Source organism: Sorex araneus, chromosome X (assembly GCF_027595985.1).
Source record: "Sorex araneus isolate mSorAra2 chromosome X, mSorAra2.pri, whole genome shotgun sequence".
Classification (NCBI taxonomy): domain Eukaryota; kingdom Metazoa; phylum Chordata; class Mammalia; order Eulipotyphla; family Soricidae; genus Sorex; species Sorex araneus.
Window position 1 is genome coordinate 201,325,250 of NC_073313.1, and position 13,635 is coordinate 201,338,884.

The following is a 13,635-nucleotide window of genomic DNA, read 5'->3' on the forward strand; positions in this document are numbered from 1 at the left end:
CTCATGCTTTTACTAACCTCTTTACGAAAGCATCTGAAATGAATCACTGGCATTGTGTGAGAATAACAAACACTTTCCTATAGATCAGTAAGACCTGTATGTATCAAGGTAAATAAGACAGTGCACCACAGGTAAAATAATTATTCTTATAGTAATATGAATGACCATACAGAAATTTATAAATTTTGAGAATTATGTAGTCAGGAAATATTACGGTTTCTTATAAAAAATTTTATTGCATTCATTTGTTTTATACAACATCCTTTAACCTACTATTGACATTTGTAAGTGCTAGGCTTAAATGGTATTTGCTTTTAAATTCAGTACAGAATGATAATAACAAAAAAATCAGTTATACTCTTCCTATGCCCTGTAAGACTTTCATTGATTGACATCACTGATAAAAATATAGGAATAGACTTTTCAAATATGTAATTGTTAGTATTAAGTAAGATGGAGTTTGTGTTATCTAATGTGACTTTTTTCTATAACAGATAATTTTTGCTTTTCTTAAAATAAATATCAAATGATAGTACCATTGGTCTTATTTACATATTACATGATTAATAATTATTTGTTTTGATTATATATATATATTGATTTTGGGATTCAGGAACCATACCTGGTGGTGCTTTCACTCCTTGTGGTCTCTGAGGACTATATAGGTTGCAGGAATTGAACCCAGATTGGTCTCATGCAAGGCATGCACCCTGTCAACTTTACCATCTCTCCGTCTCCAATTTTGTTCATATTGGAAATAGATTTAAAACATGAAGCACAGTAGGGAAATATCAAATGCCGAAAGGTAAAAGAAACTGAAACTGGTTTTTATAGGAAGCTTACTGCAAGGAAGGGGTGGTGGGATTAGGAGGGAGTTGGGCACTGTACAATGGTGGAAGAAAGTGGACACTGTGGTTGAGGGGGCCATGCCAGAATGTGTTATGCTTGAAACCCTACAAGTGACAGTATTGTAAACTGAGTGCCTGAAGTTAATTTTTTAAAAAAAGAACCTTTAAATGAAGTTGCTATCTAGAATGGAAAAAAACATGAAAATGTATTTTTTAACATTAAAGTAGTTTGTGTCTTTAAATCCTCTTGCCTTGTACAATTAATGAGGCTTCACCATAAAGAGGGCTGACATAATGTGCACCATTAGTTCATTCATTTGACAGATTGAAATAAATGACAAACAAATGTAAAATACCAATAAATATACTCTATCACATTTAGAACATATGTGTCTAGTTTATCAGGTTAATATGATTTCTTAATATTCTTGCTCCTGTTATAATTAAGCAAAACTGTCTAGTTAATCTCAGGATGCTCAGTTTCTGTTAAGGTTGCTAAAAACAGATAGAAAATATGAAGAAACTATTTTTTTTATTAGTTTATTTTTTATTCGAGAGTCATCGTGAGGGTACATTTACAGATCCATACATCTTTGTGCTCATGTTTCCCCCATACAAAGTTCGATAACCCATCCCCTCACCAGTGCCCATTCTCCACCACCAGTAAACCCAACATCCCTCCCCCCCCCTTCCCGTCTCCCCCCACCCCACCCTGCCACTATGGCAGGGAATTCCCTATTGTTCTCTCTCTGATTAGGTGTTGTGGTTTGCAATAAAGGTGTTGAGTGGCCATTGTGTTCAGTCTCTAGTCTGTATTCGGCCCGCATCACCGTTCCCCCACATGACCTTCAACCACATTTTACTTGGTGGTCCCTTCCCTGAGTTACCCAGAATGAGAGACCAGCCTCCAAGCCATGAAAACAATCTCCTGGTACTTATTTCTACTATTATGAAGAAACTATTGCTACATATAGAAATATGTCCTTTACTAGAATCAAATAGAGAAAAAGAAGAGCTCTCAGTTGCCCAAATTGGGTATCAAAGCACTAAATTATACATTTATTTTTGTAAGCAATTCTGATCCTATTTGCTCTTATTTATTCTCAGGAGATTGTTGTGAGGATCAAAACAATGTTGGTGGGGGGGATATTCTGTGTCAATTTAGAAATAATAGGCCAACTCTGGCTAGCAAAGTAGTGTCTGTGATCCATAGGACCTCACACTCACATGAAAGAAAAAAATGACAGCAGCTACTTCTAGTGGTTTCAACCACCAGAAGTCAGGTTAGTGGAAGTCTGCAGCAATTTCTGCAGGTCTGGGAGTTTTCTGTAGTCACTGCATGACCCGGGCATACTATATGCAAAGTGACAGTAACTTTTGGCGGTATGGGTCCTCAGAACAGCAGCTAAAAAATACTACTTTAGATCAAGGGAAGAAATGGGAAGATTGTAAAAGGAAAACATGAAAATTCAATAGGTCCCCAAACCTAAAGCAATTTAGATTGAGGAAAAAAGGACTTTGTATATATGTATATGTATATTTCATGTGTCTGGTATTAATATTAAGAATTGGTGTCATAATGTCACACTAAGTAATCAAGAACATACTTTGAACAAAGTATCTTCTACTTTAAAAATACATATATTTTGGTGGTCCAGAATGATAGTATAGCCGGTAGGACACTTGCATTATACACAACTGACCCAGATTTCACCCTATCACCCATATGTTCCCTTAACCCTGCCAGGAATGAGCACAGGGCCAGTAACAAGCCCTGAGTACAGTTGAATGTGGCAAAAAAAAAAAGTTGGTTTTACAGAATTTTCTCCAAATGCTTTTAAAAAGTAACAACTTTGAACAAATTAGGTGTAAACCTCTGTGTATGTATGTGTGTGTGTGTGTGTGTGTGTGTGTGTGTGTGTGTGTGAATGGAAGATCAAGAATAAGTTCTCAGAATTCCCCCATGGCAGAGTTTGCCTTTTATGTTATTTTCAATAACTTAAAGTTAAGAAACATATTTATATACATTCCCTTACATAACAGTCTACCTGTACGAGTGGGTAATATGGAGAGATAGCACAGTGAGTGAGGTGTTTGCTTTGCATGCAGCTAACCTGCGTTTGATTCCTGGTACCGCTCTTTGTTCTGCAGTGATATTACAGTACAGAATCAGGCCAGAAATAACTCTTAAGATCCACAGGGTGTGACCCCAAAACAAAAAACAGAACAACAGTACAAACAACCCCAAAACTCAACCTGTACAATGTATAGTAGAGACCCTGAGATAAATGTAATTATTCAAGAACCTCAAATCTGATGACAGGATACCATATACAGAGTTTGGAACAAGACAAGGGCAGTAGTCTTAGAACTCTCAAATTTAACTTCATGGCCAATTAATATATTACTGTTGCTTTGATTTGTTGTGTGCTTTTTAATGTGATAAAACAATATGATATGAGCTTTTATAAAGTTTTAATTTTTAGAAAAAAAGCAATATGACACAAGCTTTTATAAATTTTTATTTTTAGAAACTGCTTCTCCAAGACAAGGAAACATGTATACTTTGTCAAAAGACAGTTTATCCAATGGAGTGTTTAGTCGCAGACAAGCAGAGTTTTCATAAATCCTGCTTCCGATGTCGACATTGCAGCAGTAAACTAAGGTAAGATGTTCTGCAGTTGTGGTACAAATGGTCAAATAGGCCCCATGTCTAATACTGTGTTGAAGATTTGTTTCAATTTTGTCACCGTTAGTTAAAATGCATTTATCTAAATCTACATGAATTTTATTTTAAATTCTTTTTTAAAAAAGTTATATTTTAATAGACCTTCATACTCATGTTTGGGCTAGGTCTTATCTTTGCATAATTATGCTGTATTGTCTAGTTTTTTTTTAAAATAATTCAGAGTAAATCCATGTAGTTTCATATAAATGCTATTTCACCAAAGACGATGTGATCACATTTTGTTCTGTTGTGCTCAAGATGACTATAGCCTGTTTATTTTTGAAATTAGCCTTTCCTAAAAAAGGGGAATCCTTCTTGTCTAAACTTAGAGATCATGTAAATAACAACAATTAAAAAAATTATTGTGCAAATCAGAATTTCAAGTTATTATTTTATTATAAAGTCTAGACTTAGGAATCAGCAAACATTTTTATGTATTGTGTAAGATAGGAAATAATTTCAACTTTGCATGGCATCCTTATTCTTTCTGTTACTACTGAACTTTCCAGAGGAGTGCAAAAGTAGCAATAGTAATTGTACAGAGAAATGTGGCTGAATGCTAATGGGGCCAACTGTATTCTAGTAGACCTTCATATTCACACTGGGGCCAAATGTTACCTTTGCATAATTATGCTTTATTATCTAAGATATTTTTTTATAGAATTTAAAATAAAATTCATGTAGTTTTAGATAAGTGCTATTTATTTTCTGGTGCAGTAGAAGCACTCTGTAACACAGGTCAGATGCACTCATTGTCAAAAGCTTAAAGAAAGACACTTAAACAAATGTGACATTTGTGTGGCTGTAGTCTGAGATGGTAAATTGTAATTATTTTGCTAAGTACAATAAATAAATTCAGGTGCATTTCTCACAACTATATTTTCCTTAACCTTCTTTGACAAAATTAAATGTCGGTAAGTCTCTCATTGTAACCTTGTTTTCCCTTGATTTCTATGACAGTAGAGTATAATTGATTTCCTACTACCTCCTGGCTATTCCTTCTCAGACTCCTTTGTAGGTAACTCTGTTCATTACCAAAATGTATGAATTGCTTTGAATTCTGCTCTTTATTTTTTTAAATTTTTATTTATTTATTTATTTATTTATTTATTTATTTATTTATTTATTTATTTATTTATTTATTTATTTATTTATTTTTTGCTCTTTGGGTCACAACGGCGATGCACAGGGGTTACTCCTGGCCCATGTACTCAGGAATCACTCCTGGCAGTGCTCAGGGGACCATATGGGATGCTGGGAATCAAACCCGGGTCGACCACGTGCAAGGCAAACGCCCTACCCACTGTGCTACCGCTCCAACCTCGAATTCTGCTTTTTATATGTGCTTTTCTGACTATTTGTATTTTTCTAGTTTACCACATCTTCTATGTTTTGTTTGTTTGTTTGTTTTGGGGTCACACCTGGCAATGCACAGGGGTTACTCCTGGCTCATGTACTCAGGAATTACTCCTGTCATTACTCAGGGACCATATAGGATACTGGGAATCGAACCCAGGTTGGCCATGTGCAAGGCAAAACCCTACCCGCTGTGCTATCACTCCAGCCCACATCTTATATCTTTACTTTAACTATTACCCATGTTGTGAATTCTGCTTTTCATACATTTTCTTCTATTTGTATTGTTTCTAGTTTACCACATCTTCTATCCTTACTTTAACCATTATTCATGTTGTAATGAGTACAGCTAGCCCAGCACTCTTCTCTGTGTATCAGAGAGGACATGCTTACATCTCTAATTTGATTCCTCACAACTACAACAAATTTAATGTGCCTTTATCATCTCTCTAAATTTCATATGACTATGTGACCTGTATGCTACTGTTTTAGCAAATGACCTTAACATTAGCTCAATGATAAGATACTCCTTCCACTCCTTCATTCCCTATACCGAATTATCAAGTAATATAATTTGTGTCCCATAAGTATCTATCAAACTGTGTATATTTCTGAGTCCCCATAGCCACAATATTGCCCAAGAAAAAACCTTCTCTTACCTGTTCCAACGCAATTGCCTTTCTAGCTAGTTTGTCTCCCTGCCTCCAGTATCCCTGTCTCCCTGGTACTTCTCACTGCTACTAGCTATACATTGTACCTTAACACCATACCCAATAGAGTAAGGACGCTTTTTTAAAAAATACGACTCTGAGGTCACTTTCCTAGTAAAAACATCAGCTTCCTCTATTAAAAAAATCACTGTCACTGTATCACTGTCATCCCATTGCTCATCGATTTGCTCGAGCGAGGACCAGTAATGTCTCCATTGTGAGACTTGTTACTGTTTTTAGCATATCGAATACACCATGGGTAGCTTGCCAGGTTCTGCCATGTAGGCAAGATACTCTCGGTAGTTTCTTAGGCTCTCTGAGAGGGGCAGAGAAATTGAACCCGGGTTAGCCATGTGCAAGGCAAACACCCTACTCACTCCAGCGCCAAGAGAATTTAATTTTTTTAAGTGATTTTTTTTTTTTTAGTTTTGGGTCACAACCAGCAGTGCTCAGGGCTTCCTCTTAACTCTGCACTCAGGAATCACTCTCCAAGGGGTCTGCAGACCATATAGGGTGCTGGGAATTGAACCTGGGTCAGCTGTGTGCAAGTCAAGCGCCCTATCTCTCTGGTGGCCATAACATATTTTTATCACACCCAGCAGTGAAAAAATTAATAAATGAAAAAATGAATATCTTAATATAAATTTTAGGGCTGGAGTGATAGCGCAGAGTTAGGACATTTGCTTTTCATGCAACCAACCTGTGTTCAATTCCCCACCCCTCTCAGAGAGCCCGGCAAGCTACCAAGAGTATCACGCCTGCACGGTAGAGCCTGGCAAGCTACCCGGGGCATATTCGATATGCCAAAAACAATAACTCTCACAATGAGAGACATTACTGATACCCACTCAAACAAATCGATGAGCAACGGGATGACAGTAACAGTGAATATTAACTTTAGAGACAGGATCTCATCCCTAGTCCTTCCTTTACCTGATTCCTTTTCTTGTTGAATGTCACTTTTCATGAAGACTGAATTTCTTTCATTTTCTTAAAATTATTAATTTTTCTCTTTCATATCTACTCTTGGTTCCAAATTTATATTTATATTCTTTTTAAGGGTTTCCCATGCTCCTCCCCTAACTGCTTTTTAGGCTAGTACTCATCTTTTGGACATTAACTGTGTCAGATCTGACTCTCTTATATGAGTCAAGCATCCTTATGTGCTCTCTAAAGCAAGTCCCCTGCTTTCTCCAGCCTCAAAACAATGAAATGTTCTCAAAGTTAGGACTATACTATTATTGGTTTATAGGATTATATACATTTAAATATACAATTTCATCCCTCTTCTAAAAATGTGTTACCACACCACTTCACATTTCTACTATGCATCTAAAAGAATAGCAGGCTCTTTGCATTGATCATTCCATTCATAATGTTTGTTATTCAGCATGCTTTTTCAAATTTTGTTATAATGGAATTTTAACTATAACTTCTTGGTATATAATCTGTTTTATTGCTTTATTTTCTTCAGGAACTCATACTATGCATGTTTTATGCTTATTTTTAATATTTATATTTCTTTCATATCTTTTTCTGTTTTTCATTTTCACAGTAAAGTTTTATTTTTTTGTTCCCCAAATTCTCCTCTTAAAATAATTTCTATTGGGTTTCTTTGAACTTGAATTTATTTTAGTTTTTTTTTTTTTATTGATCACTGTGAGATAGTTTCAAGCTTTCATTTTTGGGTTGCAATCACACAATGATCAAACACCCATCCCTCCACCAGTGCACATTCCCCACCACCAATATCCTAGGTATGCGTGCCCTTTCCTACCCTCCCCCAGCCTCTATGGCAGACAATATTCCCCATACTCTCTCTCTACTTTTGGGCATTATAGTTTGCAACACAGACACTGAGAGGTCATCATGTCTGATCCATTATCTACTTTCAGCACACATCTCCCATTCCGACTGATTCCTCCAGCCATCATTTTCTTAGTGATCCCTTCTCTATTCCATCTGCCTTCTCCCCTCCACTCATGAAGCAGTCTTCCAGCTATAGGGCAATCCCCCTCGCCCTTGTATCTACTGTCCTTGGGTGTCAGCCTCGTGTGATATTATTCTGTACTCCACAAATGAGTGCAGTCCTTCTATGTCTGTCCTCTTTCTGACTCATTTCACTAGCATGATACTCTCCATGTCTATCCATTTATAAGCAAATGTTATGACTGCATCTTTCCTAACAGCTGCATGGTATTCCACTGTATAGATGTACCAAAGTTTCTTTAACCAGTCATCTGTTCTAGGGCACTTGGGTTGTTATTGTGAACAGTGCTGCAATGAACATATAGGTACAGATGTCATTTCTACTGTGCTTTTTTGCATCCTCAGGATATATTCCCAGAAGCTGTATTGCGGGGTCATATGGAAGCTCGATTTCTAGTTTTTGAAGGACTGTCCATATTGTTTTCCAGAAAGGCTGGACCAGTTGGCATTCCCAAGAACAGTGAAAGAGCATCCCTTTTTCCCCACATCCATGCCAGCACTGGTCGCTTCTGTTCTTTTAGATTATGTGTCAGTCTCTGTGGTGTGAGATGATATTTCATTGTTGTTTTGATTTGCATCTCCCTGATGACTTGGGATGTGGAGCATTTTTTCAATGTGCCCTTTGGCCATTTGAATTTCTTTTTTGAGGAAACTTCTGTTCATTTCTTCTCCCCATTTTTTGATGGGGTTGGAGGTTTTTTCTCTTTTTTTTAAGTTTTTATTTTATTGAATCATTGTGAAAAAAATACAAAGCTTTCAGGTTAAAGTCTCAGTCATATAATGATTGAACCCCCATCCCTTCACCAGTACACATGCTCCACCACCAAGAACCCCAAAATAGCCCCTCCCAACAAGCCCCCGCCTAAGTAGCTAATGATCTTTACTTTATTCTCTCTATACTTTGAATACATTCAATATTTCAATAAAGAATTCACTATTATTGTTTGGAATTTCCCCCCAACAATCAGGCCTGCTGAAAAAGCGTCATTTAATAATTCCTTTTCATTGCTGAGAATGAAGACCCTATGAGCTATGAGGTTTTGGATTTCTGATATTTTAGCTCAGTTCAGAGTCTAGACGAATTTCTGTAAGAAGCCGCTCTGGGTGCCAAAATGGGTTAGAAGACCTCTTGGATCATAGTCTTTAGGAGCAGGGGGTCCGTTTCACACTCAGCAGCTCCGGATCTTATCTGGGTCTAGGGCGTGCTGGTAACGCCCACTTCCCACGATCACCTATGAGCCACAAAACTGCACAATTCATACCTCTGGGTTGGGAGTCTTAGAAGGTGGCTCTCGCCACGTGGGTGTTGCTGCCGCCGCCATTTTCTGGGTGCCAAATTGGGTTAGGAAACCTCTGGAATCATAGTCTTTAGGAGCAGAGGGTCCGTTTCGTGCATGATAGCTCCAGATCTTCTGGAGGTTTTTTCTTGTACAATTCTACTAGTGTCTTGTATATTCTGGATATTAATCCCTTATCAGATGGGTACTGGGTAAATATTCTTTCCTATTCTGTGGGCTCTTTTTTGTAAATTGTTCACTCTTTCTTTTGAAGCACAGAAGGTTCTTAGTTTGATGTAGTCCCATTTGTTTATGTTTGCTTCCACTTGCATGGTCAGTGCTGCTTCATCCTTAGAGATGCTTTTAGCTTCAATGTCATGTAGGGTTCTTCCTACTTTTTCCTCTGAATTTATTTTAGGTTTTATTGGAGATGTTTTTCCATGTATTTCAACTTTTTCTGATTTTTGATACCTTGTCCATAAATTTTTATAATTAGAGTTTCATCTGTGCTTTCTGTATTTTATGGTTAGTCTACAACTTAAAAATGTTAAGTCTACTCACTTAAAAATGTGCCTTAAACATTTTATGTTTGACAGCGTGTCTTCCTGCTGTGCATGTCTGTAGGCATAGTATAGTACCCTTTACATTTTTGCATGATTATATTTTTCTATATAATTTGGCCTTAATAATTGATCATTTTTATATATAATTAGTTTTTACACATCTTGGAAGGATACAAAATTCAAGATAGCTCTCCTAACTTCACAGAGCTACTACAGCACCCTGCTTTCACACTCTGTTTCAAAAAATAATTATTTCTGGGACGTTCTGCCTTCTTTCCTCTCCCCTATGTTGGTTGCCTGTGTTTTTTTATTTCTGTTATTATCCTACTCAAGTTTTTACAGTCCCATATTTCTCTTATAGTGGTACTCTGTTCTAAATCCTCAGAGAGTTTTGAAAGCTTGGTTTCCCTAATCTCTTCAGTGTATCTTTTGTCAAGGCCTTTAATCTCATTGGCAATTGGAAAGTTCAAACTCCCTCCATGTTTTAGCTGCCACTCTCTGATTGGCCTGTTATACTTTCTAGGAAATGTTGACTGGATGTTTTGTGGCCACTGCTGGGGTCTATCAGATGCCTACCTTGCTTCCTTTGCTGTTACTTCTACAGATATGTCTATCATGTTAGTCTTTTAGCTGTTGGTTTGTTCTTACCTCCTTGTATTTGGAAATTTGATAGAGATACTCTATCACTTAGCTTTTCCACAAATGATAATGGTTGGATTTAATGTTTTACTATCAGGTCAATATACTCTTTTGTATGTGGAAATTCAGATATTTTATAAAAATCATGCTGCTCCATTTTTAAAAATTGATTTCAATTTTAACAGTAACTATAATTGTTGATCTCCCTAACAAGGCCAAATAAACAATTGCATAAGATAGCTTTTGAATTTATTCAAAGTCCAGTTATCAAGGAAGCTCAAACTGTTGATTTTTGTTGATGTACTATTTAGTATTTAATGAAAATCACAACCCTTCACATAAATCATTGAGTTAGCAAAGAATCAGTCCTGTCTTTTTTTATCATCACTACATATGCAGTACACTATGACTCCTATGATATTCAAATCTGACATGCATCAAATATTCTAAATATACCAACACAAACATCATGTAGTGTATAGGTAGTACATACATGAAAATTCTTATCTAAAATGAATTTTCAATTAATAAACACATTCTTTTTGTTGGTAAGTTAACTTACTGAATTATTGTACATAAATTCCCTGTGAATGTTCTTTGTGTATCTCAAAAATTAATTTGTTTTCTCCTTGACAGTTTGGGAAATTATGCATCACTTCATGGACAAATATATTGTAAACCTCACTTTAAACAACTTTTCAAATCTAAAGGAAATTATGATGAAGGATTTGGACACAGGCAGCATAAGGACCTGTGGACTTGTAAAAATCAAAGCAGTTCAGTGGACTTAACTCCCAGTGAAGACCCAAGTATGTATAAAAATAGTGCAGAAAATACTCCCATGCTTAGAGACCTTAGCAAACATTCTTATGGTGGCAACAGTGAAGGACACAGGGATGACCTGAGAAAATTCATGGAGAGGGGAAAATTAAAAATCACTTGGCCCCCATCCAGAGAAATGCCTAAGAAAACCTTTCCCATTGAAGAAGAGCTCAAAATGTTTAAACCTAAGTGGCCACCTGGAATAACAACTCAGACCTCTGCTGAATTTAAAAATGAATCACTCAAAACTCTGGAAAACAAAGAACAAGAACAAGCCAACATTTCTTTCCCGCAGCCATATCGGCAGTCCATCAATCTGTGCCAGAAAGAGGATGTTATAGGAATCAAAGAAGTAGAGATATATGAAGCAAAGAATGATGAGAATAAAGAAGGGAATTTCAATGTGCAAGATAAGCTGAATGAGGCTGAAGATACAAAGAGTAAAAGGAAAAGTGAAATGGATCTTAATGACAACAATAATGTGGTTGTTCAGAGTGCTGAGAAGGAGAAAAATGAAAAACCTAATGAACCTCATGGTGCGGAAGTTTTACAGGTTACTAACACTGAAAATGAGTTGGTGTCTGAAAATCAAAAAGAGAATTTGAATAAGAATAATAATAACAATTATGTAGCAGTCTCATATCTGAATAATTGCAGGCAGAAGACATCTATTTCAGAATTTCCTAATCTATTACCACTGTCAAGTGAAACAAATGGCACTGCAAGTGAATACCAAATTGAAAACTTAGAAAACGCTTCTAGGATCTCAGAGTTACTTGGTATATTTGAATCTGAAAAGACATATTCGAGAAATGCAGTAGCTGTGGCTCTGGAGAAACAGACTGACAACAGAGGTACTGCTGGCAGTTCTGTGCAGTCTGCTCCCAAATCTGGCCTCAAGAGTGCATTCATAGTAAAGGAAAAAACTTCAATGCCCTGTCAAGATACAAGTATCTTAAACATGAAAGGCAACTACTCAAGTAACAAAAATTTACACTTTTTCTTTTCTAACACAGTGAAAATCACTGCTTTTTCCAAGAAGAGTGAGAACATTTCTGACCATGATTTGACAGATTCCGTATGTCCAACTAAAACCATGCCCTGTGTATATTTAAACAAATTTGGAAAAGACATGAAATACTGGCACAGTGATGCAGTAGAAGCAAGTCACATTAATGGCTACACAACTTTTGATGCCCTGAGCAGTGAATATGCAGCTGAGCCACCTCCATTTCTCAGCATGGAGGTTCAGTCCACACAACTCACTGTGGAAGAGCAAATCAAAAGGAATAGATGCTACAGTGACACAGAGTAAAACATCTCTACCCACATGCAATCCACACTCCGACACTGAGAAATATTGATTGCCTGAAATAAGACTTCAGGGATTTTGATAATATTTTGTTGAACTTGCTATAAATGTAATGTTCAGAAATCTCATGTCTATCACAATGGGATATTCCTTGTATTACTCTATATAATGTTTTTCTTAATTAGTTTGAAACTACTTTGTTCTGAATGGAATGAGAAGATAAAACAATATGGCTTTGTTTTTCATTAAAAGGCACTTCCCTTTATTGCTGGTTATTTTTTTTTTTTGGTAACCTGCCATTGGTAAAATTCTCTACTCATGATATTTATCACAGTACTTATATCTTCTCTATAATTTCTGCTGAAATAAAATTAAATCACCTGGGGTGAAAACCAAATCACTTGTGTTTCTTTTCTTTTTGGTATGTGTATTATTATTACTCTAATAATAAGTTTTCCACAGTTTAAAAAGTATTGTCTTGGGGGAAATATTTAATATATTCAAATATATATAGTCCTGAGGGGAAAATAAGTACTAAATCCAAGATATCATATTATAATAAAATATAAAACGTGTTTTTCTCTTTTTTTTTATTTTGGGGCCACACCTGGCAATACACAGGCTCTGATCCTGGCTCTGAACTCAGGAATTACTCCTGGCAGTGCTCAGGGGATGATATGGGATACTGGGAATCGAACCCGGGTCGGCCTCATGCAAGGCAAATGCCCTACCCGCTGTGCTATTGCTCCAGCCCCAAGTTTTTCTGCTTTTTAAAGATATGTGTTATTCTGGTTCTTTAGATGTTTTTTAATATTAAATTATCACATAATGTGTCTATAAACTTTCAATTAAGAGTTAATTTTACTCCAGAACAATGTGGAGTACAAGCTCAGACATCAAATTAACTGTAAATTTTTTAATGTACTTAATTAAATTATGAATATTGCATATTGTATTGCTTTTTATATGCAATTGATAAATGTATAAATCATTTTGCTACATTTTTACTGTTTTTTTATTTCATAGAATTAAGTTCTTTTAGGAAAACATCATTTGAAAATTGGCATCTAAATTTTTTGCTGACTTTTACCTTTCCTAATTACACATTTGATTATTCTGAGAGAAAATAATATCATGAACATAAAAGAATAGCTTTGCATTAATTTGAAGTGGACACTGGTAAAGAGATGGGTATAGAAACATCATATGCCTGAAACCCAAACATTGAAATTTGTAATTTCACAGTGACTAATTAAAAAAAAAATCTATATATTTTGAGAAAAATAATTCTCTCTCATATGTTCTCAATAGTTTTATAAGGGCAGCATTATTACATTGCTAGAGACCTACCAGAACAAACTACTGATTGGCTTAAAATAGTTCTCTCAATC

General features: G+C 36.0%; 1 protein-coding gene across 3 annotated transcripts in view; it reads left to right on the top strand.

Moving 5' to 3' along the window:
• XIRP2 (xin actin binding repeat containing 2) overlaps window positions 1-12,635 on the top strand; it is a 316,801-nt gene extending 304,166 nt beyond the window's left edge. For 2 of the 3 annotated variants that reach the window (XM_055123445.1, XM_055123446.1), the window contains 2 exons: window positions 3,380-3,513; window positions 10,747-12,635. In XM_055123445.1, coding sequence (XP_054979420.1) covers window positions 3,380-3,513; window positions 10,747-12,247 — 1,635 coding nt within the window. In that variant the 3' untranslated portion in view covers window positions 12,248-12,635. The remainder of the gene's footprint in view (window positions 1-3,379; window positions 3,514-10,746) is intronic. The other variant, XM_055123444.1, reaches the window with a different exon arrangement.
• Window positions 12,636-13,635: the final 1,000 nt, after the last annotated feature.